At 37.2% G+C, this 27,790-nt stretch overlaps 3 protein-coding genes and 1 pseudogene across 3 annotated transcripts in view; all 4 read left to right on the top strand.

Moving 5' to 3' along the window:
• Positions 1-19: 19 nt before the first annotated feature.
• Positions 20-8,537, top strand: LOC122651198 (annotated as a pseudogene).
• A 138-nt stretch (positions 8,538-8,675) lies between these two features.
• LOC122651197 ((-)-germacrene D synthase-like) lies at positions 8,676-10,141 on the top strand. The gene is made up of 4 exons (XM_043844508.1): positions 8,676-8,917; positions 9,056-9,200; positions 9,351-9,611; positions 9,854-10,141. The coding sequence occupies exons 1-4, from the start codon at positions 8,676-8,678 to the stop codon at positions 10,139-10,141; spliced, it is 936 nt and encodes a 311-aa protein (XP_043700443.1).
• Positions 10,142-14,003: 3,862 nt separating this feature from the next.
• Positions 14,004-23,947, top strand: LOC122652019 ((-)-germacrene D synthase-like). The gene is made up of 8 exons (XM_043845645.1): positions 14,004-14,160; positions 14,256-14,528; positions 14,649-15,033; positions 15,155-15,372; positions 21,655-21,676; positions 22,092-22,230; positions 22,986-23,234; positions 23,628-23,947. Exons 1-8 carry the CDS (start codon positions 14,016-14,018, stop codon positions 23,916-23,918), a joined length of 1,722 nt encoding a protein of 573 aa, XP_043701580.1. The 5' UTR covers positions 14,004-14,015; the 3' UTR covers positions 23,919-23,947.
• A 2,427-nt stretch (positions 23,948-26,374) lies between these two features.
• The window catches only part of LOC122652013 ((-)-germacrene D synthase-like), a 28,626-nt gene continuing 27,210 nt past the window's right edge, over positions 26,375-27,790 (top strand). Inside the window, exons 1-3 of the mRNA XM_043845636.1 lie at positions 26,375-26,524; positions 26,949-27,222; positions 27,307-27,703. Of these exons, the coding sequence (XP_043701571.1) occupies positions 26,378-26,524; positions 26,949-27,222; positions 27,307-27,703 (818 nt within the window). The 5' untranslated portion in view covers positions 26,375-26,377. The remainder of the gene's footprint in view (positions 26,525-26,948; positions 27,223-27,306; positions 27,704-27,790) is intronic.

Genomic DNA, 27,790 nt, shown 5'->3' with positions numbered 1-27,790 from the left:
TGTGTCATTAATTAGGAAGATGTCTGACCTTCTTTCTTTTGCTCCTGCTGTCCACCAGCATTTGATTTCAAAAGTAAAAACAGATATCATGCATTCGCCCTCAGCGAATTACCATCCCACCATTTGGGGTGATCCATACCTCGAATGTGCTCCTGCTCATGATATGGTAAGTTGCAGAGAGAAGCAAAATTATGTTGTCTATGTATTATAGTTTAAAATTTTTGATTTGTTTGTGCTAGTGAAAAACAAAGAACACTTTGTTTTGTAGGTATGTCCTAAACATGTTGAAGAGTTGAAAGAAGAAGTAAGGAGGATGCTAATAAGGGCTGATGCCAATTATGAACCTTCAAACAAATTGAACTTGATTGATTCCTTACAACGCCTTGGTGTGGCATACCACTTTGAAGGAGAGATAGAGGAGTTGCTAGAGCAGATGAAGGATACAGTACCCCCTGATCATGGAAACCATCTTTACACCATCGCTTTATGGTTTCGATTACTTAGACAACAAGGCTATAATGTCTCCTGCAGTAAGTAGTCCTTTCTCATCCTTTCTTGATTGAATTTAATTAGACCATCCAATTTAATCATTTTGGTATATCTATTATGATCATCTCACTATCAAGTGTCCACCTTTGCAGATGTTTTCAATAGGTTCAAGGACAGCAAAGGTGGCAGCTTCAAGGAGAACTTACTTAAAGATGTGTCTGGCTTGCTATGCTTGTATGAAGCTACACATCTTAGGGTACATGGAGAAGACATTCTAGATGAAGCCCTTGCATTCACAACCACTCAACTTAAATCTATACTTACTCATCATCATCATCATGATTTAAAGTCTCATCTTGCCACACAAGTGATGCATGCATTGAAACAACCCCTTCACAAGGGCATGCCAAGATTAGAAACAAGGCACTACATCTCTGTTTATGAAGAAATGGAGACAGAGAATGAGACTCTATTGAAGCTTGCAAAGTTGGATTTCAGTTCACTGCAGTCAATTCACAAGCAAGAGCTAAGCCAACTCTCAAGGTGGGTTTATTCTTTGTCTTTGTTGTATCTTTTTCTTTTGGGAAATACCCCCCTGAGGTTTAACGAAAGGATATTTTCAACCCCCAGGTTTGGAAAATTCTGTGTACCCCCCTGAGGTTTGCAAACGGTAACAGATAGGTCCATTCCGTCAGTTCATGACTAACACTGTTAAAAAGTAGACTTGAACTGACGGAATTGCCCTTACACAAAAAAAAAAAAAAAAAAAAAAAACACCTGCAACTCATTTTCCCCAAATCGATTGGGGAAGATGAGTTGCAGGTATACCTTTCTTTCTCTCTCTTGTCAAGTTTTAATGGGTTCTTTTTTTCCCTTTTTGAATCCAGCAAGAAAGGATCCTAGAAACCAGCAAGCAATCGAATGGTTAGTTCTGAAATCAGGGACTGGCGGTAACTCGAGCACATTTTAGGGCTCGATTATGATGATAGGAGAAGCTAATGGGGGCAAGAACTTGGAGTTTGAGTTGCCCTATGGAGGCGATCTGTTTCATGAAGTACCAGGTCAAACTGATTGGCATAAGAGACTTCCAACAAACTCAAATCAATTTCAGAAGTACCCTAAGGGTTCTTCTTCTTCTTCTTCTTCTTCAGTTTTTAGTACTAAATCCTCATCCTGTGTCCAATTTCTTTTTATTTTTCTTTGAATCCGCTTCAGAAGAGGAGAAATGAGACGAACATTTCGAATATTTTTCGGTCAATTAAAATAAAAGAGAACAATTTACAAATACATAAACCTTGGAAACGATCACCATCTTTCTGGGTAGAAGATCCTTTTCCTTTGTCAAACTTTTAATTCAGTTTTATCAGTTTCAGTTACTATTTCAGCCTTTCAGGTTTTGCTTTTCCCAGATTCCAGAGCTCCCTTGACTTTTGGTCCTTGTGACTCACATGAAAAGAATTCAAGAAACCTGTGGAAATCTCCCTGGATTATCTTTCTAGTTTTCATCATTGATCTACACTGCCTTGCCATTTCTGTCCTCTTTTTCTTTTACCTAAAATTGAGGGTCGTCCTCTCTTCCTCATTGTTTCTTCTTTTTCTTCTTTGATGGACAATTAATTTCTCTGAATTTGCCTTTCTTAGAGCTCTCAGAAGATTAAGAAAACAAGAGGATTTTTTAAAACAACAGAAGATTTTGAATTCGGGGTAGTAGATTATGAAGTGAGAAAGTTAGGAGGTTGAGGAGAGAAAAGAAGTAAATTGTGATTAGTAACCGAGCGATTGAGAAGATGAAGATGCGTCGTCATTTACCAAAAATGGATTGAGAGCAATAGGGATAAAATTACAGGTCATAAGTTCACTGGGCGAGATGTGCTGGAGATTTTTCCCTGTACTATGAGCACCCAACCCTCGACAACATTGTGTTTATAGCAATACTTCGCCACACTCCTTAGTCCTTTCTGCTTCAAACTCCACCCACCTTCTTTTTCTCCTTCACCACATAGAAAGAAGAGAATAGTTTTCATGACTAGTTGCTGAGGAACCACCAGAACCACCAAAATAGGAATTCCGCAAAAATTCCCCTACCTTTTTTTTGTTAGCCAAAAGGGCTTCCCTGTGGAGACTTCCCTTGTTTTAGGGTTTATCGCGATAATTGAAATTTGATCCTTGATTCGATTTTGAACTTTGGGAATTACAGAACCCTTATGTGTTCGTTCTGGAATAGAGGAGGTCGAGATTGGATTACATATAACCTTCGCTCGCCGTGCCACTGTATCGGTTTCCATGGTGTTCCCATTTCTGCAACTTATCTTCCCCAAAATCGATTGGGGAAGATGAGTTGTAGGTGTTTTTTTTTTTTTTTTAAATTTTTGTGTAAGGGCAATTCCGTCAATTCAAGTCTACTTTTTAACAGTGTTAGTCATGAACTGACGGAATGGACCTATCTGTTACCGTTTGCAAACCTCAGGGGGGTATGCAGAATTTTCCAAACCTGGGGGTTGAAAATATTCTTTCGTTAAACCTCAGGGGGGTATGTGTAAATTTTCCATTTCTTTTTTTCTATTCTTTTTGTGTGTGTGTGTGTGTGTGTGTGGTTTTATACATGTATCTTACCATGCATATATTTATTATGAGCAAAAGTCATGTTCATATGCCCTATTAATGCAGGTGGTGGAAAGAATTGGAGTTTGCAACTAAGCTCCCTTATGCGAGAGATCGACTTGTGGAATGCTATTTTTGGATAGTGGGGGTGTATTTTGAGCCACATTACTCTCTTGCTAGAATGATGTTAACCAAAGTTATAGCCATGACTTCAATCTTAGATGACACCTACGATTTGTATGGCACATTGGAAGAACTCAAGCTCTTCACAGATGCAATTGAGAGGTTTGATTGTACATGCACATCTCTCTCTCTCTCTCTCTATATATATATAGGTGGGTGTGTGTGATTTTTATCCTTTCAAGTAAGGTGTACTCACCTCACTTGAGAATCCAACCGTAGATCCAACATTTGAGAAGAGAAAAAGATGTCACTGTCCATGTTTTTATGGTTAGATTCTCAAGTGAGGTGCACTGGGCAATACATTGCACTTGAATGGATAAAAATCCATGCGTGTGTGTGTGCGTGCCATTTTCCTCCCTCATTGGAAAAGTTTCCCTTGCCCTCCTGTGTTCAGCCCTGTGATTGGGTGCATGCGGCTAGTTTACCGAACTGGCGGCATGTTCAACCCTCTCCCGATGTGTATATAAAGAGGGAGGGGAGAGAATTTTCCTTTAGATCATATACAACTTTGTTGATTTAAAATGAACTGCTTCATGCTTTAAATGGGGTGGGACATAAGCGTCATGGAGCAACTTCCCGATTACATGAAAGTGCTTTATTCTACACTCCTAGATTTTTACAATGGAATTGAGGAAAATCTGAGAAAGGAAGGACAATCTCATCGAGTTAATTATGCAATAGAAGCAGTGCGATACCGGCCCATACAGTGTTTTTTTTCTTCCTTTCATTAATGATAGGATCGTACAATCCCTAGGATAAAAAAAAAAGTGTTCTGTGATTAAAGAAAATCCAGAATATATAGATCCTATCCACAACCCTAGCTACAATTTTTAGGGAAGATTACAAAATTAGACAAAATTGGATTTCAATTTACAAAATTATCCAATCAATCATTATTTTAACTAGCTATCTAACATAAGTTTGGGTATTGCAAAATAGTGCCTCTTCCTTCCTGTTCTATGGTATTTTGTAAAGTTTTCTCCTCACTTTTTCTTCCTCCCTCTTTCACCACGGCCTCCTTCTAAAATCTAATTTTGAGCAATCTTGTAATTTTCCCAAATTATTATTGACATCAAAAGAGAAATTAATAGACCTAATTGGGGCAATGGACCATACCCCAAAACCCTCAGTATATATATGGATAAAATTATATGTATAGAACCCACCGGTATTCCTGGTAGATGATAATAGATCTTTATTAATTTAGATCAAAAAATTGAAAAACCAAGATTTACATCAAAATCCACAACAGAAAATTTACATCAAAATAAGATTGGATAATATATTATGGCACTATGAGGTACGCAACTCGGAAACTTCATGAAAAAAACTCTTAACATTATTGGAGTATAATTTGATTAACTCGTTGATTTCACAGAATATTTTTGTAACTTTAAATGTACAAAAAAAAAAAAAAAAAAAAAAAAACCGAAACTCAATACATGTTTGTTTTTTGTTTTAATTTTATTCCAGATGAAGAGATTGGTCAGAGCCTACTTTATAGAAGCCAAATGGTTTCATGAAGGATGCATTCCAACATTTGAAGAGTATATGGGAATTGCATTAACCTCAAGTACTTATGGCATGCTTACAGTCACATCCTTCCTTGGCATGGGAGATATTGAGACAAAGGAGGCATTAGACTAGGCAATGGATGATCCTAAACTTGTTAGAGCTTCATCATTAATAGGCCGACTTATGAATGATATCGTATCCCACAAGGTAATTAATACATATATATCTTAGCTAGTGTTAGGGCAACTAGTATCCACATCGGGATGCTTATATTCCGTCTTTTGCATGGAAGATTAACAATCTTCCCGTCCATGCAAGAGCAACCAAGATTTTTTTGGTCTTTATCCTTGGAGGCACACTGAGTTGCCATGCCCTGGACCTTATACCACTTGTTAAGACTTGGGTAAAACTTATTCTTAAAAGTAAATCATTAAAGAGAAGGTGCCTAGGAATCTATAAGTATATCCACATTGGAATACTCACATTTGATTTGGGAATTATTCTTCCGTCTTCTACGTGGAACCTAAACACTTAGCACGCACAACATGGTGCATAATAGATACATATCTAACATTGAATTCTAATATGTATTATCTGAAGATGGAGCAAGAGAGAGGAGATGTTTCTTCAAGTATTGAATGCTACATGAAACAACATGGTGTCACAGAGCAAGAGGCATACGATGAGTTGAGCAGAAGAGTAGAGAATGCATGGAAAGATATGAATGAAAGTTGCATCAAACCAACTGCCATCCCAATGCCATTTCTGATGCGGGCTGTCAATCTTGGGCGTACGACTGATGTCATATATAAACATAACGATATATACACAGATTCCTCAAAAGAACTGAAAGAGTACATCACCTTGTTGTTCATTGACCCACTATGCTGATTGTCCCACTTGGATATATTTGTAAACGGGAAATATTGCTGAACCCTATTATGCATTTAGATTAATAGAATTGAAATGTTTGTTGGTTAAAGGGACTATAGAGGGAGGGGTTTTTGGTTATTTGATAGAGTATGTGTTGATTGTGCTTATTGTTGTATTGAATTTTGTTAGACTAGCTTCCCAATCTCCACCTTTTTTTTTCCAAAAAAAAAAAAAAAAACAGAGTTCTTAAGAATACTTCAACAATTTTTTTCTTTGAAAAATAAAACAAATTTTTTTGGGTTTTTGTCAAATGCCTCCTAAAAATACCCATTTGTCTAAATGCATCCCTATAATTTTACAAATTGCAAATTCCTCTTATTTTCAAAACACTGTAACACTTTGGTCCAATCGATTAATCTGAGACGTTAGAGGTTAGTTTCAGGGAATCTAATGATCAAAATGCCCTTACAATAAACATCAACCAAAATTAAAGAGTAAAGTGACCAAAAGTGCCGTCATCTTCCCAAAATAGTTTAGGTTTGCAATTGAAAATGGTAAAAAACCCTAAGTCTTAAATCCAATCTTCTTCAACAATTAGGTCTGCTGTTCAGGTTACTAGATTTGATAAGGAAACTAAAATGTAGCAGAGGAGTCCTTCCCCAATCTCTGCTTCTCTTCTAACTATGCTATCGCCAAATTGATCAGCCGGATGCCATTGAACAATCCACCGAGAGATCCAACCAACGCGCAACCGATCTAAGATACACAGACATAGAATTCCCAACTTCAATCCAATAACTGTGAAAAGAATGAGAGCAATTCTTCGAAAACAAAATAGCAGAGCAACAAGCATAACCCTCTAACTGTATCGCATGAATAAATTATAAATTGTCCATAAGTACCGATTCTTTATCAAAACCAGTACCTGAACAACATACCTAATTGTTGAAGAAGATCGGATTTCAGAGAGGTCTGGAAATCGTTTAGGGTTTTTTAGATTTTCAATTTCAAACCTAAACTATTTGGGCAAGACGAGAGCAATTTGGTCAGTTTACTATTTAATTTTGATTGGTTTTTATCACAAGGACATTTTGGTCATTAGATTTCCTGAAACTAAGCCCTAATGTCCCAGACCGAAGTGTTATAGTGTTTTGAAAGTAAGGGGAGTTTGTAATTTGTAAAGTTGTAAGGATGCATTTGAACAAATGGGCATTTTTAAACTAATCTCTAACGTCCCTATTGTTTAGAGACACTACATCTTTGTTTAGAGAAACTACATCTTTGTTACCTCACATTTGAAAATTTATGTTTGAGTTGTTCGTGGCTATCAATATCAGATCACACAAATACTTTGTATCCCAAACATCCTAGTTCAGAAGATGTCTGACCTACCTTCTTTTGCTCCGGCTGCCCACCAGCATTTGATTTAGAATCCAAACACAAATATCATTCGCCGGTCAGAGAATTACCATCCCAGCATTTGAGGTGACCAATTCCTCAAATATTCTCCTGATGATATGGTAAGTTGCACCACACTTGATTTCAGGTTTTGTTTCGTTATTTGTCGACGACAGGGTTGTTGTTAGTATGGGTCAGAGCAATGTTCACAATGATTGTGAGGTAGGTTTTGAGGGTGTTGTTCCAGACAATGACTCTCCTATGGGGAACCTAAGTTCTAACTTAGTCATTAATACTCTGGGAAGATTAATCCTAGAGCGGATGGTAGTGGTTTTAGCAGGAGATGGTTGGTTCCTCCCATTCTTTCCTATAATCCAAATGGGAAGAATGTCAACTTTATATCTCGTAATTTGTTGCTTGGGACCATTTTTGTCCTTTAGTTCCTCTTTAGCTTGATTTGATTGTAGTTATATCGGTTATTATGTATGTGTTTCCTTTCCTCTTGAGGTTTGGGGTTTGTTTGGCTGATTGTATTTTTTTTTTCTCCTCTCCGATTCTGGGGCCCTTGTTCTTTCTCCTTTGGGTAATGAATTTCGTATTCACCCAAAAAAAAAAAATTTGCACCATACACACACACACAGAGAAGGGGAAGAGAGACCAAAACTATGCGGTCTATGTACTTTAGTTTTTTTTTTTTTTTTTTTTTTTTTTACAAGTGTAAAAGCAAAGAACACTAATTTTGCAGGTATATGATGCTTGCCCCAAACATGTTGCTGAAGAGTTGAAAGAAGAAGTAAGGAGGAAGGGTTGATGCCAATTTTGATCCTTCAAACAAATTGAACTTGATTGATTCCTTACAACGCCTTGGTGTGACATACCACTTTGAAGGAGAGATTGAGGAGTTGCTAGACCAGATTAAGGATACAGTACCCCCTGATCATGGAAACCATCTTTACACCATCGCTTTATGGTTTCGATTACTGACACAACAAGGCTACAATGTCTCCTGCAGTAAGTACTCCTTTCTCATCCTTCCTTGATTGAAAATTAATTAGACCGCTATGGTCATCTCACTATCACCTGTCCACCTTGCAGATGCTTTCAATAGGTTCAAGGACAGCAAAGGCAGCTTCAAGGATGACTTAATTAAAGATGTGCCTGGATTGCTATGCTTGTATGAAGCTACACATCTCAGGGTACATGGAGAAGACATCCTAGATGAAGCCCTGACATTCACAACCACTCAACTTAAATCTATACTTACACATCATCATCATGATTTAAAGCCTCCTCTTGCAACACAAGTGATGCATGCATTGAAACAGCCCCTCCAAAAGGGCATGCCAAGATTAGAAACAAGGCTTTACATCTCTGTTTATGAAGAAATGGAGACAAGGAATGAGACTCTGCTGAAGCTTGCAAAGTTGGATTTCAAGTCACTCCAGTCAATTCACCTGCAGGAGCTAAGCCAACTCTGAAGGCGGGTTTATTCTTTTTCTCTTTTTTTTTTTTTTTGTTTTTTTGTTTTTGTGTGTGTGTGTGTGTGTGTGTGTGTGTGTGTTTGATACATGTATCTTTCTACCATATAGTCATGTTCATATATACCCTGTTAATTAATGCGTGCAGATGGTGGAAAGAATTGGAATTTGCAACTAAGCTCCCTTATGCGAGAGACTTATGCGAGAGACCGACTCGTGGAATGCTATTTTTGCATAGTGGGGGTTTATTTTGAGCCAAATTACTCTCTTGCTAGAATGATGTTAACCAAAGTTATAGCCTTGACTTCAATCTTAGATGATACCTACGATGTGTATGACACATTGGAAGAACTCAACCTCTTCACAAATGCAATTGAAAGGTTTGATCTATCGATGATATATACATATGTCTTTAGTTGTCTACTGTGTATATTGTTTTCACTTTGCTGATTTAATTAAAGTGAACAGTACTGCTTCATTCATTAATGCTTTGAATGGAATGCTCATCAAATTTTTAGGTGGGATACAATAAGCGGCATGGATCAACTTCCTGAATACGTGAAAGTGCTTTATTTTGCACTCCTAGATGTTTACAATGAAATTGAGCAAGAACTAAGAAAGGAAGATGGGCAATCTTATCGACTTAATTATGCAATAAAAGTAGTGAGTACTGTGTCACCTATAGTAACAATTTCGTTTCTACCAATTTGATTAACTGGTTGATTTCATAGATTAATCTAGCTAGTAACTTCTAAAATGTTAAAAAACGGGCCTAATTAATTATAATCATGTTTGTTTGGTTTTATATTACAGATGAAGAAACATGTCAGAGACTACTTCATAGAAGCCAAATGGTTTAATGAAGGATACATTCCAACATTCGAAGAGTATATGGGAATTGCATTGACCTCCAGTGGTTACCCTATGCTTACAGTCACATCCTTCGTCCTAATTGGCGGCATGGCAGATATTATTGTGACAAAGGAGGCATTAGACTGGGTAATTGATGATCCTAAACTTGTGAGGGTTTCAGCCTTAATAAGCCGGCTTATGGATGATATTGTGTCCCACATGGTAAATAAACACTACCACACACTGCATGACACAGTTTTAACTAGTATACATTATTGACACCACACTGGTATAAAAAATAAGTATGTCAATTTAGAACCAAAATCAAAACTAGCCATTTAAAACCGAATCAAAGTAAATTTGTTCGGTTTTGGTTTGAAAAATTGGAATCTTTTTTTAATGTTTTGAAAAAAGTTGGGTGGATTATGATCCTAACATTGATTCAATTCTACTATTATTTGAAGATGGAGCAAGAGAGAGGACATGTTTGTTCGAGTGTTGAGTGCTACATGAAACAACATGGTGTCACCGAACAAAAGGCATGTGATGAGTTTAAAAGAAGAATAGAGAATGCATGGAAAGATATAAATGAAGGGTGCATCAAACCGACTATTGTCCCAATGTCATTTCTGATGCGGATTCTCAATCTTACGCGTATGATGGATGTCATATATAAGCATGGAGATGGAATCACTAATGCCTCACAAGTTCTGAAAGACTACGTCACTTTGTTGTTCATTGATCCAATTTGATCGATCATTATTGTCTCAATCACTTGGATAATATATATCTATAAAAGGCAAATAATAAAGATCCCAAACTCTGATCTCTGTGATGGTCTTCACAAATTACTTGAAGTATTCGTCTTTATGATTGGTATGGGAAGCCAATCAAAGAGATGCAAAACAGAATTTTAGATAAGAGGACAGCAAAGTCATTTCATTCGAGAAAGAGAGAAAGATAGAAACAGAAATCTACGAAAACAAGACCTAATCGTACGAGAACGTGATCGTGTACGCCTTTAGCCAGCCACTAATGGAAAGAGAGGAGGAATAGATTCCATGTGGCTGGTCAATGGGGTACGTGATGTCATTCTCATATGACAATGTGATTCTAGCTACATGAAAACTGTGGTTATCATCTCTCCTCAGGATTAGGTGGGCCCACTAATGAATATGACCATTTTAAAAATCTTTAGTCAGTCGGAGTTTGGAATCCTTGGGCTTGACAAAAATGTTGTGTCTACTTGATAACCTTACGGGTGTTTCTGTTCTGGTTGAGCTGAGAAACAGTAAAACAGTTTTTTTCATTTTCTGTGCTGAGAAATCGTTTTTGACCCGTTTGGTACACTTGTTCTTGGAAACAAGCAAAACCCTTTTTTTTTTAAAGAAAAAAAAATTAACAAAAGGATATGTTTGGCACACTTTTTCAATTTTCAGCCAAGAAACGACAGAACATGTCCAACATGTTTTATCAAAAGTCTTCCAGGGAGCATAAATTTTGATTTATGTTTAAAAAACAGTCACAAAAAACACTTCGTTATCAAGCGATTTTTAGGTGTTTTTCGATTTATCAGAACGGAAAAACACCAGAAACTGTTTCTCGTTAGGTTATCAAGCGAGTTCGTTGTTATCATCTCCTGAGTCCTGACGATTATTTACCAAAAAAATCTCTGGACGATTAATTGGGCCCATCGGGAAAAGTATGGTTATTATTCAGCAGGATTAGGTGGGTCTCCCGGCTCTGCATGTTTCTCAATGAAAATTGTGTCTCTACACTCTTTTTCCCGTGAACGGATCATCTGTATGTACCACCAGGTGAAGGTACATGTGAGCCAATCACATTTTAATTTTGTTTTCATAAATAGCCCTCCTTTCTTTGTAAATGAAAAAAATAGGACTAAGTGGTTGGCTCTCACGTGTACATTCACGTATTGGTATGTCCAGAAGAACCAAACTCCTTTTTTTCCCTTTTGTTTGATGGATAAAATCGGTGAAAAACTTTTGAGGATGAATCCTACATGCTATGAGTTGGGTTGAGAAAGAAATGAAAGGAAATAAAAGAATTGCATTTTATGGTGGAGTGAGATTTAATGGGAGAAAGAGACGAAATGAACATGGGATGAGATTCCATGGGAAAGAAAAGAAATAAGAAGAGAAGAGAGACACACTCAAAAAGACTCAAAAATAACTTTTTTGTGAATAGTATCAAAGTCCTTTCACCAAAAAAAGAATAGTGCCAAAGTCCTATCAATATTTGGTAGGACTTTGAAAGTGAATGTAGTAGCAAAAAGAGGGGTGGCTCCACACCAGACAAGAATAAGTTTGTTTGAAAGTTTCCTATCCCATCTAATCAAACAATCACATTTGTGGTAGTTTGTGGGATACAAATAAAAGTTTTCCACCCTTTTTTCCTTTTTCACTTTTCTCCGTCAAACAAATTGGACCTAAGTACAAAATTGGAATTAGGATCACATCCTTGTACGAAAACATACGAGAATGGGTGTGAGCAACAAAGATGGCATCTATCTTGTGGACCCACTCATGATGGATGCCATCGTATGAGAACTTGAATTAATAAAATTCTCATAAGATGGGTGGTGGACAAATGGATTAGGCAAACCCCCAACTCACCTTCCTTCTCCCATTCATTATCTCCGAGCTCCCCACTCACTCTCTCATCCTCTTTTTTTTTTGTTGGGTAAATTACACGTCACCCCTTGGTTTTCAAATGAAACTCAGATCACCCCCTAGTTTTTGAAAAAACTCAAATCATCCCCTCTACAGTAATGGTGTTAGTCTGCTCTTAGTTATTGGTGTGAAAGAACTATTTTACCTTTGTACTAAAACTTTAGAATTAAATTTACAATACTATCCTTCATTCATCTTCAACATTGGTCAAAGGTAATTTAGGAATTTAAATTTATTTAACTGGCTGACAGCATCACTTAACAGCATACAACTAATGGTAGGGACTAATTTGTCATTTTGGGTCTAAACCAGGGTGATTTGAATTTTTTCAAAAACCAGGGGATGACGTGTAATTTACCCTTTTTTTTTATCATCATCCTTTACGTAACGTTTTTTTATTCTTTATTAAATCTTATCGTTTTTTATTTCTTTTTATTCAACTCCCCCTTCTTCTTCTATTTATTTACCATATCATTATATCCAACAAAAAAAAACTTATCATCTCATATTTTTTTAATATTTTATTAAACATTCCATAGCACAAGGTTAGGTATTGATGTAAGGGTGTAAATGAATAGTCAAAATCCGTTTTCGTATTCGTGTCCATATTTGTTTAGCACTATCCGAATCCGTCTGAAAGCTAAACGGATGCGGATACGAATAGACTATAGCTATCTAAAAAGCTATATTTACAGGTAATTAGATAAAATATCTGATCCGTATCCGTGTCCGTAACCATTTAGCACTATCCGAAAACTAATCAGATGCAAATGCAGATATAGTTATATCCGAACTGAATCCGATCTGTTTACGTCCCTAATTGAATGGGGAAGATACCAATCCAAGGCGGACAGGCGACATCAATACCATTATCAAGATCAATAATTGTACTGTATCGTTAGCGATTGATTGATTCGACTAGAGATATACATTAATAATAAAAAAGGAGAGAGAGAGAGAGAGAGAGAGAGATGGAGCTGGTAAGTTGCACTACTTTTGAGTTTTGAGCGTGAGTGACCGAAAGAGTAAAAAAATGAAACGGAGAAAAAGACGAGCAGAGAGCTGGCACGTTGCACTTTTGTGAGAGAGATAGAGAAGGGGAAGAGGACCAAAATTATGTGGTGTATGTATTATAGTGCAATTTTTTTTTGTTTCTTTGTACTATTGAAAAAAACAAAAACAAAAAAACACTTGTTATGCAGGTATATGATACTTGTTCTAAACATATTGAGGAGTTGAATGAAGAAATTATAAGGAGGATTCTAATGGCTGATGCTAATGATCTTTTAAAGAAATTGAACTTAATTGATTTATTGGACCGGCTTGGTGTGAAAATGGATCGATGTTTAATACAATTAATTGTCTACATTTATATTTTTACATTAATCTCTATTAAGGAAATACATAATGTGACAACCCTAGAACAGAGTGCTCAAATCTGTTTATAATTATGAACTATATAACAATAAAATTGGACAATTGCACATTATAAAGTTGATCAAAAGTACATGAATCTGAAAATATATTAATTAATTAATTTACATTAAATTGAGTTTGATGCGGATATATACATCAAATGCAATTAATCTAACTTATTCTGTACGTGGCATTGCTCCGACAGGCTTTTGCCCATTGCGGAAAATTCTCCACTGTTGCCTCTCGTAGGAGTTTGGGCCGTGTCTCAGTCCCAATGTAGCTGATCATCCTCTCGGACAAGCTATTGATCATCGCCTTGGTAAGCTATTGCCTCACCAACTAGCTAATCAGACGCGAGCCCCTCTTGGGGCGGATTCCTCCTTTTGCTCCTCAGCCTACGGGGTATTAGCATGTTTCCTATATATAACAGATCACAAACATACTTGATATCACATAGTTGTGCTTTAATTTGAAGAAACCCCATTTTGGTTCTTGTCTCATATTTTGTTTTATTAGGAAGATGTCTAACTTACCTTCTTTTGCTCCTACTGCCCACCAGCATTTGCTTCAAAATGCAAAGCCAAAGATCATCCGTCGCTCAGCAAATTTCCATCCTAGCATCTGGGGTGAGCGATTCCTCAAATATGCTCCTGATGATATGGTATGTTGCACCTGTGTATATGGTCTATGTATTATAGTTTAAAATTTTTTGTTTCCTTGTACAAGAGTAAAAACAAAGAACACTTTATTTTGTAGGTAGATGATGATGCTTGTCCTGAACATGTTGAAGAGTTGAAAGAAGAAGTGAGGACGATGCTAAGGGTTGATGCCAATTATGATCCTTCAAACAAATTGAACTTTATTGATTCATTACAACGGCTTGGTGTGGCATGCCACATTGAAGGAGGGATAGAGGAGGTCCTAGACCAGATGAAGGATGCACCCCCTGACCATGGTTTTGATGGAAACGATCTTTACACCATCTCTTTATGGTTTCGATTACTTAGACAACAAGGGTATAATGTCTCCTGCAGTAAGTACATACTCCTAGCTTTCTCATCCTTTCTTGATTAGAAATTAATTAGACAATCCAATTTAACCTTTTTGGTATATATGTCGATGCTCATCTCTCTATCGAGTGTCCACCTTGCAGATGCTTTCAATAGGTTCAAGGACAGCAAAGGCAGCTTCAAGGATGACTTAATTAAAGATGTGCCTGGCTTGCTATGCTTGTATGAAGCTACACATCTCAGGGTACATGGAGAAGACATTCTAGATGAAGCCCTTGCATTCACAACCACTCACCTTAAATCTATAGTTACTCATGATCATCATGATGTAAAGCCTCCTCTTGCAAAACAAGTGATGCATGCTTTGAAACAACCCCTCCACAAGGGCATGCCAAGATTAGAAACAAGGCATTATATATTTGTTTATGAAGAAATGGAGACAAAGAATGAGACTTTGTTGAAGCTTGCAAAGTTGGATTTTAATTCACTGCAGTCAATTCAAAAGCAGGAGCTAAGCCAACTCTCAAGGTGGGTTTATTCTTTGTTCTTGTATGTTTTTCTCTTTTTTGTGGTTTGATACATGTATATTTCTAGGCATATATATATTATGAGCAATAGTCATGTTCATATGCTCGGTTAATTAATGCAGATGGTGGAAAGAATTGGAGTTTGCAACTAATCTCCTTTATGCGAGAGACCGACTCATGGAATGTTATTTTTGGATAGTGGGGGTGTATTTTGAGCCACATTACTCTCTTGCTAGAATGATGTTAACCAAAGTTCTAGCCATGACTTCAATCGTAGATGACACCTACGATGTGTATGGCACATTGGAAGAACTCAAGCTCTTCCACTACAAGAAAAAGGGTTTTTCGCGACATTTTTAGACGGGCCTTAGCGGCGTTTTCTAATAAACGCAATCATATAGGAACATTCGTCGGCGTTTATTAACAAACATCGGTATATAAAGTATAATAAATAGATATCGTGGCGTTTATATGTAAGTGCCGCTATAAGTACATCTTTGGGGGCGTTTGGTTTGAACTGCCGGGGTATGTAACGATACAACGGCGTACATTTGTAATCGCCACAGTAGCATACATCTTTAGGAGCGTTTGTTTTGAAATGTTGGGGTATGTAAAAATACAACGGCGTTTATTTGTAAACGCCGTAGTATCATACATCGTTGGGGGCGTTTACTTGTAAACGTCGTAGTATCATGCTATGTTCATCCCCTGCCATATGTATTTTAAGGCGTTTAGGAAAAAATGCCGTTGTATGCGGAGTTTCACGAAAAATCTCCAAGCTCAATTCATTTCCCGCCTCTTGCCGCGCCCTAACGATATCCTCTCTAAACTCTCAAATCACAATCCCTCACGTTTCTCTCTCAATCTATCACGATCCTTCAAATCTCTCTCAATCTCTTGCATTCTCCCTCAAATCTCTCTCAATCTGTCACCGTCCCTCTTCTCTCACAGTCCCACTTCTTCTACTTTTCTTGTGCTTTTTGGTTACCCTCTGTTCTTCGGGGGTTACCCTCTGTTCTTCGGTTTCCTTCTTCTTAATCGGGGTCTCTTTTTTCCCCAACCTGATCAATCGATTTATTCTTAATCTGGGTTTCCTTCTTCTTCTTAGTCTGCGTCATCGGCCTAATCGAGAGTTGGGTTTTTAACCATGCTCACTGATTGCGTTTTTCTCATGTTTATGCCTCTCTCCTTTCTAGATTTCTAGATTTCTAGATTTTTATCTTGTCTTCTCTGCTTGAGGTTACTTTTCTCCTGGTGGTCGGAAGACAAAGGTGCCTCTTTCCCTACAATATTTTGGTTTCGTCTTCTTTGCGTTAGGGTTCCGAATAAATTTGGTAGGGGCTTGTTGAGAAATGGGGTTTTCTATTGGACTGTTTACATGAGCAGATCTATAGTTGAAACGAGACGGGCAGAGAGAAGACAGAATATTGGTCATCATCAGGAGAAGATCTACCGCTTCGTAGGCAGAAGTGAGAGAGAGAGCCCAAGGAAGAAAAGAAGGTAGTTTTTGGAAAAGCAGAATGTTGAGGAAGAAGATCGATCTAATAATCTTCTTCTAAGATGGCTTCTCTTTCTTCTTATGAAAGATGGCTAGCTCTCAGCACGGGCACATATTTGGTTTGTTATAAACATCTCCCTCTCTGTCTAAGTTATTGATTATATAATTAGGTTTCATTGTTGAGTGATGAATTTCGGGTGATAGGCATGAAATTCTGGGATTGAATTGGATGGTTTGCTCAACTATTCCATTGATTTCGTTTGAATCATTGCTGTTGGAAACATACCGTACGATGCGACTATAGAATAGCTAATACAAATCTGTATATAGGTTGGACCTATCTTATGGTACAGGACAGTGTCTCTCTCTCCCCTCCCCCTTCTACCTTTTCCTTTTCTGTATTTGAGGTTGGATAGGGTTTTGTTGGCTATATGTGGATAAGTGTCTGCCCATTGAACATATGCTTTTGATTTTCAATGGAACTCATACCAATCAGCAGTTTCTATTTATGAGATCTGACAAATTTCTTCAATAAATAATCTTTATCATCTATTTTTCATTTGGATCTCATGTGGTTGAATTTCATTGAAAGAATCATAGACTGTTATTTGTGTTAAATCATTGTTACTTAGGTTTATACATTTGTTAGGGTCTCATAAGATATTATTTTCTTTCCTCTCCTAGAGCCATTGTAGTTGCATGATGTGTGTATTTCAGAGCAAGTTAACATTCATGTAGAGAAGACACCATGTGGACATTAAAAATCATGGATAACTGCTACTAATTAGGTATTGACAGTAAGATTGAGAGACCAGCTAAGAAAAGATCCTACATCTCAAGCATAAACGTTATTAGATTGCAAGTGAAAGTATTAGATGACTATCATAGGATGTTGAACATGGTTTGCATCTGTCTCATTCCAATATATGTTCATTGTGCTTCTGCAGATTTGTGGTTTGAATTTCCCGGCGTTGAAGGTGCACATAGCCCCACCTTCCCCTCTATCTTTTTGGATGTTGATGTTGGCTCGGTTAGGTATCTCTCTCTTTCTCTCTCTTATGTTTCAGTTTTGATTTAGATGGTTATTAATCAATTTTGGATTGGATATGATTCTGGTTTGACAGGTTATGCTCTTTAAATTATTTGTTGTTAATTTGTTACTGTTACATTCCTGAAGGCATTGGTAATTTTTCCTTCTCTTTTCGTTGTTTTATTTGATATTTTGGATTTTAATGATTCTACGTTTTCTGAATCTGTTCAAACCTATGATGGCTAATTTTACATCTATTAATTTACTTGATTACAGAATAGAGGCACTGTTCTTCTACCTATGTTTCTCGACTCTTTGCTCCGAGTACTCTTTCATCTCTTCCTGTGGGTGGTCATTTTGTATTTCTCTTAGTATTCCTATTTAATCGTCTAAGATTTTCCTCTACTACTATGAATACATTAGTGCATATTTATTTTTGTAGTGATATTAGCTTGAATGGCATGAACATGAATGCTCTTGTTCCAGTTTTGTTTGACTGAGAACTGTTGTTTCGTCTACTATGTTGGGTTTTCATGGCTTCTCAACATGTGTACACTTTGGGAACCTTCTTCATTCTTTGACAGATCCTATTCTTTTTATTTGTTCTAATTATTTTTTATGTTGTTTTCCTTTTAAGCTTGACATATTTGTTCACCAATTTTTCTCTCTTTTTTGTTCTTTTAATTAAGTTTTGGGTCCCCCGCCCACTTCTCATGAGCTTACTTCAACACTTTTATGTATTTATGGATTTTTTTTATACTTCCTTTTTGTTAATAGCTAGGAATGCGTCATAAGCTGTACGATTAGGTGTAAGTCCCATAACTATGAGCTCTTAATGCTTCTGAAATACTGATGTAAGTGGAATCTTTTTTTTTTTTTTTTGGAGCTTAAGCAAGTAAAGTTTTAAAAGTTAAAACTTAAAAAGCAGCTCATTCTCTAACTTCTTCTTTTCCCAATTTCCCATTTTATTCGAACCCTAGCACAGCCGCAGCCTTCCCCCAAACCCCAATCGTCTTCTTATTCTTCTCCTTCTTCTCCATCTCCATCTCTGGTTGCAGCAGCGACGAATCGGTTCGTCCTCTTCTTCTCCATCTCCATTCGGTTGCAACGCGACTCGGTTCCTCCTCTTCTTCTCCATTTCTGTTCGATTGCAGCGGCAGTTTGCTTAAGGATCCCTCCCTCGCCAACTTTCTCTTGCAGCAATTACATTTCTGTAAGAATCTCTTTCATTTCATTCTATTTTGCATTTAATTTATATCTGGTTCTCTAAGATGGGAAACGTGGTCTGTGAATCAGAAGTTTCGTTTCTTCTCCCTGTTCTGTTTTTTTTTTTTTTTGGTAAAGCCCTGTTCGACTTTCATATAAAAATCTCTTTATTTTTTTTTTTTTTGGCAGTGTAGATTTGCTGCTACTACTCTAACAGGCTTGGTTCTCTGACTTCTCGGTTGCTAATACAAGACGGTATAGCCGAAACCCCCTTGTATATCTTCTCTTTTCAGCTCTTGTGTTGCTTGTGAGTTGTGACAGGTTAATAGATTAGAACACTACCTGGGTTATTTTATTTTCTTGTTGTTCTGAATTTAATGGTTGCAGTGTTGCACTATTGTATTGTCTCTTCCTGAGGTATCAGTTTTATTGTGCTTTGGTGAGTCTTTCATGTTGGGATTCGTTGACAATAGTATGGCATTGACTGGCTCTGCCACAACTTCTCTCTCTAAGGAGGTACCCAGCGGCGGATTTCATGGGTTCTACATACTCTAACGAAACCAGTGCAGTTCTATTTAGATAAGAGGCGGCACTAAACTTTTTTTTGGGTAACGCACTTAACTAACATTGGCTATTAAAGTGTACATAATAGCCACATATTGACCCACTTGGATGGGTGGTCCATTGTTTGGACTTTTTTTCTTTTTTATACCCAGCTGTCTAATGTAGTCAATGATTGGAAAATTATTCACTTCAGAATTCAGTCTAGACATTGAGAGTGACTGGAGTAGTTAGAACTGATAATGGTGTAATCCCAAACAATCTCTTCTGTTCAGCCCTAGCATATTCTTAATCTTCTTAATCCCAGATGATCAGTAGCATTATAACTACGTACTTCTCCTGAGAATCCTCATCTTTCTCACCAACACCACCTTCAACTACCCATTTGAGATCTCTAGCAGAGATGATTGCTCCCCCACCTCCTGTTACAAGAGTAATGATTGGACACCATCTATGTAGTTTCTTGGGGATGAAAACATGATGTCCTATGCTCCAACATCTACGGTAATCTGAATTTGACTTCATACTTTTCTCTTGGCCTACTAACTTATTATTCTTATAATGACAATGGAGATGTTGATGAGGTAATGATAGTCTTTTCTTCTTTTGTAAATTGGTCTAGATGTTTTTAAATGAGTAGCTTTCCGTGTAGCAAACTTCACTTGATGGCATAGAGTTGTTCATGGTTCTTTCTCAATAATTACTCTTCTTTTCATTCTAATTCCCATTTTGTATACTACACTCCCCATTGCTATTGGCTCCCTAATGCAACTCTAGGGTACATGGAAATTTGTTTGATTCATACATGCTGTTTTTTTTTTTTTCTTTATTTTTTTTTATTTTATAATGTTCTAGAAACTCCGGAAATAAGCAAAGATAGGTGTTGTGGTGTGGTGTGGAACTTTGCATGGCAGTTCAGTCGTGAAGAAGTTGTTTCATGGAACAAATTTTGTAAAAAACATGGCTTCCTTCTCCACATTATTTATTTTTAATTGTTGCTTTGTATTTATTTTCTTCACTTTCGAATAAATGTGTCTATATGTTTCCCTTGTTAGGTCAATGTACATTACTGTAGAGTTATATGAGACAAGAGAGAGGAAGGTCAGAGAAGGAGAATAGAAAAACAACGAGCATTTTCAGCCAAGGGAGTAGTAGTTTTCTGGGTTCTTTGACTTTATTATCTTTTTCTAACTCAAGTAGGGAACCTACTCCATTTGGTTTAGGATTTCCTTTGTTCTCTTTTCAAACTTGGATATTTTTGGAACTCTATTTTCAACCTTAAAGATATAACTGTTAGCATTATTTTTTTTCATGGTAGTTTAGGCATGTTCTTTGGTTGAAATTGGATATAGATGATGTACTGAAAATCTGGCCATGTTTCTTAACTGAAAGTTAGCAAAAATGTGTCTGCAGTAGTTCTTTCTTAGTTTGTTCTTTTGGGGATATCATTAGAAGATATGATTGAATTATACAGTGACATAGAGATGATGTATCGATCATTGTAGATTCTTCTTTTTTGTTCTCTATGATACTTCATGCTACATGTACTGCCTATTGCGAGTTTGATTTCAAACCAGACATTTTTTTGACATGATCAAGCTAATAAAGATTGGTACATGGTTATATGGCTGCAGGTAACGTCCATTTGAATACTAATGTCAATGAGTTATTGCTAAATTTTGTGTGTTTACTGGCGTTGCTTGGTGATTTAAAGCACTCCTGGTCTAAGGTGTTCATTCATTGAAGACATCGAGCAAAGTACATACATTGTTTATTTTGTTTTTGAATTTTAATAATTTGTCATAGGTTGTAAGTGTCCTTTGGGGTAAGGTAGATTAAATGTAATTAAGTTTCAAACGATCATTTGTACAGGTAAACTTAAACTATTTTGAATCCACAAAAATAACAGGTTAAAGGATTAGGTAAATAAATTTTTTTTAAAAAAATACTATATGTAGCGGCGTTTCTTACTAAATGCCGCTAAGTGTGTATATTTTACCGGCGTTTAAGAAATGCCGTTATAGGATATTTTACCGGCGTTTATGTAAACATGTCGCAAATAAATCATAATTATACCAACGCTTAACAATATATAGCGACATTTCAAAAAACGCCGTTATAAAGTATATATGGCGACATTTGTTAACAAACGCCGGTGAAAGTATACTTACACGGGCATATGGCATAAACGCCGTGATACATTTCCGGCGGTACATATGACGACATATGTGCGGCGTTTATTACAAACGCCGCTGAATCATATAGCGGCGTTTTTTTTAGCTACGCCGACACTTAAAAAACGCCGTAAAAGATGCCTTTTCTTGTAGTGTTCACAGATGCAATTGAGAGGTTTGATCGTACATGCACATCTCTCTCTCTCTCTCTCTCTCTCTCTCTCTATATATATATATATATATATATATATATATATATATATATATATATATATATATATGTGTGTGTGTGTGTGTGTGTGTGTGTGTGTGTGTGTGTGTGTGTGTGTGTGTGTGTGTGTGTGTGTGCCATTTCCTCCCTCGTTGGAAAAGACTCCCTTGCCTTCCTGTGTTCAGTTCTGTGATTGGGTGCATGTGGCTAGTTTACCGAATTGGTGGCATGTTCAACCTTCTCCCGATGTGTATATACAGAGGGAGGAGAGAGAATGTGTTTGTGTGTGTGTTTCCTTTAGAGCATATACAACTTTGTTGATTTAAAATGAACTGCTTCATGCTTTAAATGGAGTACTCAAATTAATTTTTTTCCCTAGGTGGGACATAAGCGTCATGGAGCAACTTTCCGATTACATGAAAGTACTTTATTCTACACTCCTAGATGTTTACAATGGATTTGAGGAAAATCTGAGGAAAGAAGGACAATCTTATCGAGTTAATTTTGCAATAGAAGCAGTGGGTTACCGGCCTTTACAGTGTTTTTTTTTCCCATGCATTAATGATAGGATCATACAATTCCTAGGATTAAAAAAAAAAGTGTTCTGTGATTAAAGAAAATCCAGAATAGATATATATATAGATCCTATCCACGACCCTAGCTAAAATTTTTAGGGAAGATTACAAGATTAGACAAAATTGGATTTCAGTTGACAAAATTACCCAGTCAATCATTATTTTAACTAGCTATCTAAAATAAATTTGGGTATTGCAAAATAGTGCCTCTTCCTTCCTATTCTATGATATTTTGCAAAGTTTTCTCCTCACTTTTTCTTCCTCCCTCTTGCACCACGGCCTCCTTCTAAAATCTAATTTTGAGCAATCTTGTAATTTTCCCAAATTATTATTAACATCAAAAGATAAATTAATAGACCTAATTGGGGCAATGGACCATACCCCAAAACCTTCAGTATATACATGGATAAAATTATATGTATAGAACCCACCAGTACTCCTGGTAGATGATAATAGATCTTTATTAATTTAGATCTAAAAATTGAAAAACCAAGATTTACATCAGAATAAGATTGGATAACATATTATGGCACTATGAGGTATGCAACTCGGAAACTTCATGAAAAAACTCTTAAGATTATTGGAGTCTAATTTGATTAACTCGTTGATTTCAGAGAATATTTTTGTAACTTTAAATTGAAAAAAAAAAAAAAAAAGACACTAAATATACTTTTTTTTTTGTTTTAATTTGATTCCAGATGAAGAGATTGGTCAGAGCCTACTTCATAGAAGCCAAATGGTTTAATGAAGGATGCATTCCAACATTTGATGAGTATATGGGAATTGCATTAACCTCAAGTGCTTATGGCATGCTTACAGTCACATCCTTTCTTGGCATGGGAGATATTGAGACAAAGGAGGCATTAGACTGGGCAATTGATGATCCTAAACTTGTTAGAGCTTCATCATTAATAGGCCGGCTTATAAATGATATCTTATCCCACAAGGTAATTAATACATATATATCTTAGCTAGTGTTAGGACAACTAGTATCCACATCGGGATGCTTATATTCCGTCTTCTGCGTGGAAGATTAACAATCTTCCCCTTCATGCAAGAGCAACCAAGATTTTTTTGGACTTCATCCTTGGAGGCACACTGAGTTGACATGCCCTGGATCTTATACCACTTGTTAAGACTTGGGTAGAACATATTCTTAAAAGTAAATCGTTAAGGAGAAGGTGCCTAGGAATCTATAAGTATATCCACATTGGAATACTCACATTTGATGTGGGAATTATTCTTCCGTCTTTTACGCGGAACCTTAAAACTTAGCACACAGAGCATGGTGCATAATAAATACATATCTAACATTGAATTCTAATATGTATTATCTGAAGATGGAGCAAGAGAAAGGAGATGTTTGTTCAAGTATTGAATGCTACATGAAACAACATGGTGTCACAGAGCAAGAGGTATGCGATGAGTTGAGCAGAAGAGTAGAGAATGCATGGAAAGATGTGAATGAAAGTTTCATCAAACCAACTGCCATCCCAATGCCATTTCTGATGCGGGTTGTCAATCTTGGGCGTATGATTGATGTCATATATAAGCATAAGGATGGATACACAGATTCCTCAAAAGAACTGAAAGAGTACATCACCTTGTTGTTCATTGATCCACTACGCTGATTGTCTCACTTGGATATATTTGTAAACGGGAAATGTTGCTGAGCCCTATTATGCATTTAGATTTGAATTGTAATGTTTGTTGGTTAAAGGGAGTATAGAGGGAGGGGTTTTTGGTTATTTGATAGAGTATGTGAGATGCATCATATATAACAGTTTCCAGTGGCAACTCTTCAATTCCATCCCATCATTGTGTTTATTGTGCGTATTGGTCTATTAATACAAGCCCGCTTGAAGAAACCTCTTTATCAAAACCCATTCTCAAAATCCGATGGAAGCAGCCTCATAATCCGACTCTGTAGGAATAACCCCCCCCCCCCCCCCAAAAAAAAAAAACAAAGTGAAAGAAGCCATAGATAATTTATGCGAACGGAGACAATTGAAGCAAGCAAGTCAAATGCTAGATACTTTAGATCATTTTTTAATCAATTTCAATATATTCTTCTCTTCTACAACTATGCCTTCAACAACGAGCACTCAAGGAGGGCAGAAGGGTCCATAACCACATTAAGCGTTCCGTTTCTGTACCTGGGGTGTTTATCTGTAATCGCCTCCTTAAAGTGTACTCGAAGTGTGACAGCCTGGTCGATGCCCATAAACTGTTTGATGAAATGACTGATAAGGATTTGTGTTCTTGGAGCATCATGGAGCATCATGATTGCGGGTTATGCAAAGATGGGTGAGCTTAATAAAACTCACCAACTGTTCGAAGAAATGCCTGATGGGGATGATTTCTCTTGGAGTTCAATGATTTCTGGGTATTCTCGCAATGACAAGCCCAGGGAAGCTTTGGAGTTGTATGGACCAAGATGTTGTTTCATGGACTACGATGATACGAAGATACGATAAAAGTGGGAGGATGAAAGAGGGGTTTGAGTTATTCGCTGACCTTCTGAGATCAGGGGTCTGACCTAATGAATTTACATTTGCTGGGATTTTGACTGCTTGCTCAACTCATGCTGCAGAGGATGTTGGGAAACAGGTCCATGGGCACATGACTCGGATTGGGTTTGAATCGGTCTGATTTGCTGCTAGTGCTCTTGTCCATCTGTATTGGAAACATTGAGAGTGCTTGGTCGTTCTGGCCGATTTGAGGAAGCTGAAGAGATTACTGATAATATGCCAATGAAGCCTGATAAGTTCTTATGGGCATCATTACTTGGTGGTTGTAGAATTCATACAAACCTTAGACTGGCAAAACGAGCTGCAGAAGCATTGTTTGAAATTAAGGATGTAAACGGATCGGATTCGTCTTGGATACGGATCGGATATGATCGGATTCGGATATTTCCTAGCCGAATATGGAAACCTCTAAACAGATTCGGATGCAGATCGAATTCGGATTTTCGACCATCCGTTTACATCTCTGCCTTGTGTAACCCGGACTAGTAGATACAAGTCACTCTCAATTTAAATCTCTTAGATATTTTATTTTTTATTATTAAGTATTCAGATTTTTTTTTCGGATATCTCTAAACGAATATGGATGTCCCTAAACGGATACGGATGCGGATCGAATTCGAATTTTTGATTATTCATTTACATCCCTATTTGAAATAGAGCTTGAGAATGTGGCGACCTATGTCACATTGGCCAACATCTAACCACCCAAATGTAAATGTAAACTCATGATTTTTTAAATTGGCTCTACACATTTCTCAATGAAAACTGTGGATTAGGGATTTTTCTATGGCTAATTGAGAGGTGTTTATCTTTATCAATTGAGGGTACCCCTTTGAGTTCACAATGGAGAGACATATACCATGCATGAGAATAATACTCAGGATCCAGACTTATAACTTTTGTACCTTGGCGCCTTAATGGTGAGATTGATAGTTTACTGGATTTGGCTTTTCTACGGCGCAGGGGTGCGACATCGCACAGGCCTTCTAAAACAAAACTCACCCACATAACAAGCTGTGGTCCCGCGCCACAAGATGTGCGGTGCACCTCTGCACTGTAGAGGAGCCCCGATCCACACATTTCATCTCTTTCTGTTGAACCTTATCCACTCAGGAGTTCCCTACAGTCGGGCTTTGATAGGTTAACAAAATTTCCTGTGTCGCAGCTAAAATGTAAAATAAATGTGAAAAATCCATATGAAATTATAGCCACAGTTTTAGTCGGTGGAGAGGATCCAAACTCGCTAGCTAGGACTTCCCTTACCATACATTGCAGCAAAAACATGAAAAACATCAATTTATGGGAAAGCCCATAAGATGATATGGATACATCAGTGGGCCCCGGGCCCAGAGAAGCATTGTGAGTACGATTTAATAAGCCATGTTTTTCTTTTGTTTGTGCCTGCTGCTTGATTGATATCCTTTAATTAATTTCCTACTCACTCTTCCAAAGGTCATTCATGTATTGTTTGTATTCCAAGAGTAGAGTCGTGGGTGGCTATAAATAGGAACAGATCGCACCAAATAATTTTGTGTATCCTATCCCACCAGTTTAGTAAGATGTCTGACCTCCTTTCTTTTGCTCATCCTGCTCATGTTCATCAGCATTTGATTCAAAATGCAAAAACAGATATCATTCGCCGCTCAGCAAATTACCATCCCAGCATTTGGGGTGATCAATTCCTCAAATATGCTCCTGATGTTATGGTTAGTTGCACCACCACCACCACACATACACAGAGAAAGAGGATACCAAAACTATGTGGTCTATGTATTATAGTTTATAATTTTTTGTTTGTGTGTGTGTGTGTGTGTGTGTGTGTGTGAGAGAGAGAGAGAGAGAGAGAGAGGGGGAGGGAGCGCCAAGGCTCACGTTCACGTACTAGAACGGTTCACAGCCGTTCAGATGGAATCCATTCCATGTGGGTTGGAATCCACTCGATCTATGTGGGTCCTACATGGTGGATTCCAGCTGAACGGCTGTGAGCCATTCTCTCGTACGTTCGTGGACGTGAACCTGCCTCGGGGAGGAGGACCAAAACTATGTGATATCCTATGTATTATAGTTTTAAATTTTTTTTGTTTGTTTGTTTGTACTAGTGTAAAAACAAAGAACACTTTATTTTTGCAGGTAGATGAGGATGGTTGTCCTGAACATGTTGTTGAAGAGTTGAAAGAAGAAGTAAGGAGGATGCTAAGGGCTGATGCCAATTTTGATCCTTCAAATAAATTGAACTTGATTGATTCATTGCAACGCCTTGGTGTGGCATACCACTTTGAAGGAGAGATAGAGGAGTTGCTAGAGCAGATGAAGGATACAGTACCCCCTGATCATGGAAACCATCTTTACACCATCGCTCTATGGTTTCGATTACTGAGACAACAAGGGTATAATGTCTCCTGCAGTAAGTAGTCCTTTCTCATCCTTTCTTGATTGGAAATTAATTAGACCCATCCAATTTAACCTTTTTGGTATATATGTCTTGCAGATGTTTTCAATAGGTTCAAGGACAGCAAAGCTGGCAGCTTCAAGGAGGACTTACTTAAAGATGTGTCTGGCTTGCTATGCTTGTATGAAGCTACACATCTCAGGGTACATGGAGAAGACATTCTAGATGAAGCCCTTGCATTCACAATCACTCAACTTAAATTTATACTTACTCATCATCATCATCATGATTTTTATTTAAAGCCTCCTCTTGCAACACAAGTGATGCATGCATTGAAACAGCCCCTCCACAAGGGCATGCCAAGATTAGAAACAAGGCATTACATCTCTATTTATGAAGAAGTTGAGACAAGGAATGTGACTCTGCTGAAGCTTGCAAAGTTGGATTTCAATTCACTGCAGTCAATTCACCGGCAGGAGCTAAGCCAACTCTCAAGGCGGGTTTATTCTTTTTCTCTTTTTTTTTTTGTGTGGTTTTGATACATTAATCTTTCTATGCATATATGAGCAATAGTCATGTTCAT

This window comes from Telopea speciosissima, chromosome 2, assembly GCF_018873765.1.
Source record: "Telopea speciosissima isolate NSW1024214 ecotype Mountain lineage chromosome 2, Tspe_v1, whole genome shotgun sequence".
Taxonomy (NCBI): domain Eukaryota; kingdom Viridiplantae; phylum Streptophyta; class Magnoliopsida; order Proteales; family Proteaceae; genus Telopea; species Telopea speciosissima.
Note: the sequence above shows the minus strand (reverse complement) of the source record. Positions and strands in the feature narration are given on the sequence as shown.

What these genes read in the sequence shown, in the direction of transcription:
- LOC122652019 (XM_043845645.1), top strand. Translation starts at nt 14,016, where the DNA reads ATGTCTAACTTACCTTCTTTTGCTCCTACTGCCCACCAGCATTTGCTT. An exon ending in TGCTCCTGATGATATGGTAT is followed by an intron (nt 14,161 to 14,255) that starts GTTGCACCTGTG and finishes TTTTGTAGGTAG; the next exon opens with ATGATGATGCTTGTCCTGAA. An exon ending in GAGCTAAGCCAACTCTCAAG is followed by an intron (nt 15,034 to 15,154) that starts GTGGGTTTATTC and finishes TAATTAATGCAG; the next exon opens with ATGGTGGAAAGAATTGGAGT.
- LOC122651197 (XM_043844508.1), top strand. Translation starts at nt 8,676, where the DNA reads ATGCGTGCAGATGGTGGAAAGAATTGGAATTTGCAACTAAGCTCCCTT. An exon ending in TTAATTATGCAATAAAAGTA is followed by an intron (nt 9,201 to 9,350) that starts GTGAGTACTGTG and finishes TTTATATTACAG; the next exon opens with ATGAAGAAACATGTCAGAGA. An exon ending in ATGATATTGTGTCCCACATG is followed by an intron (nt 9,612 to 9,853) that starts GTAAATAAACAC and finishes TATTATTTGAAG; the next exon opens with ATGGAGCAAGAGAGAGGACA.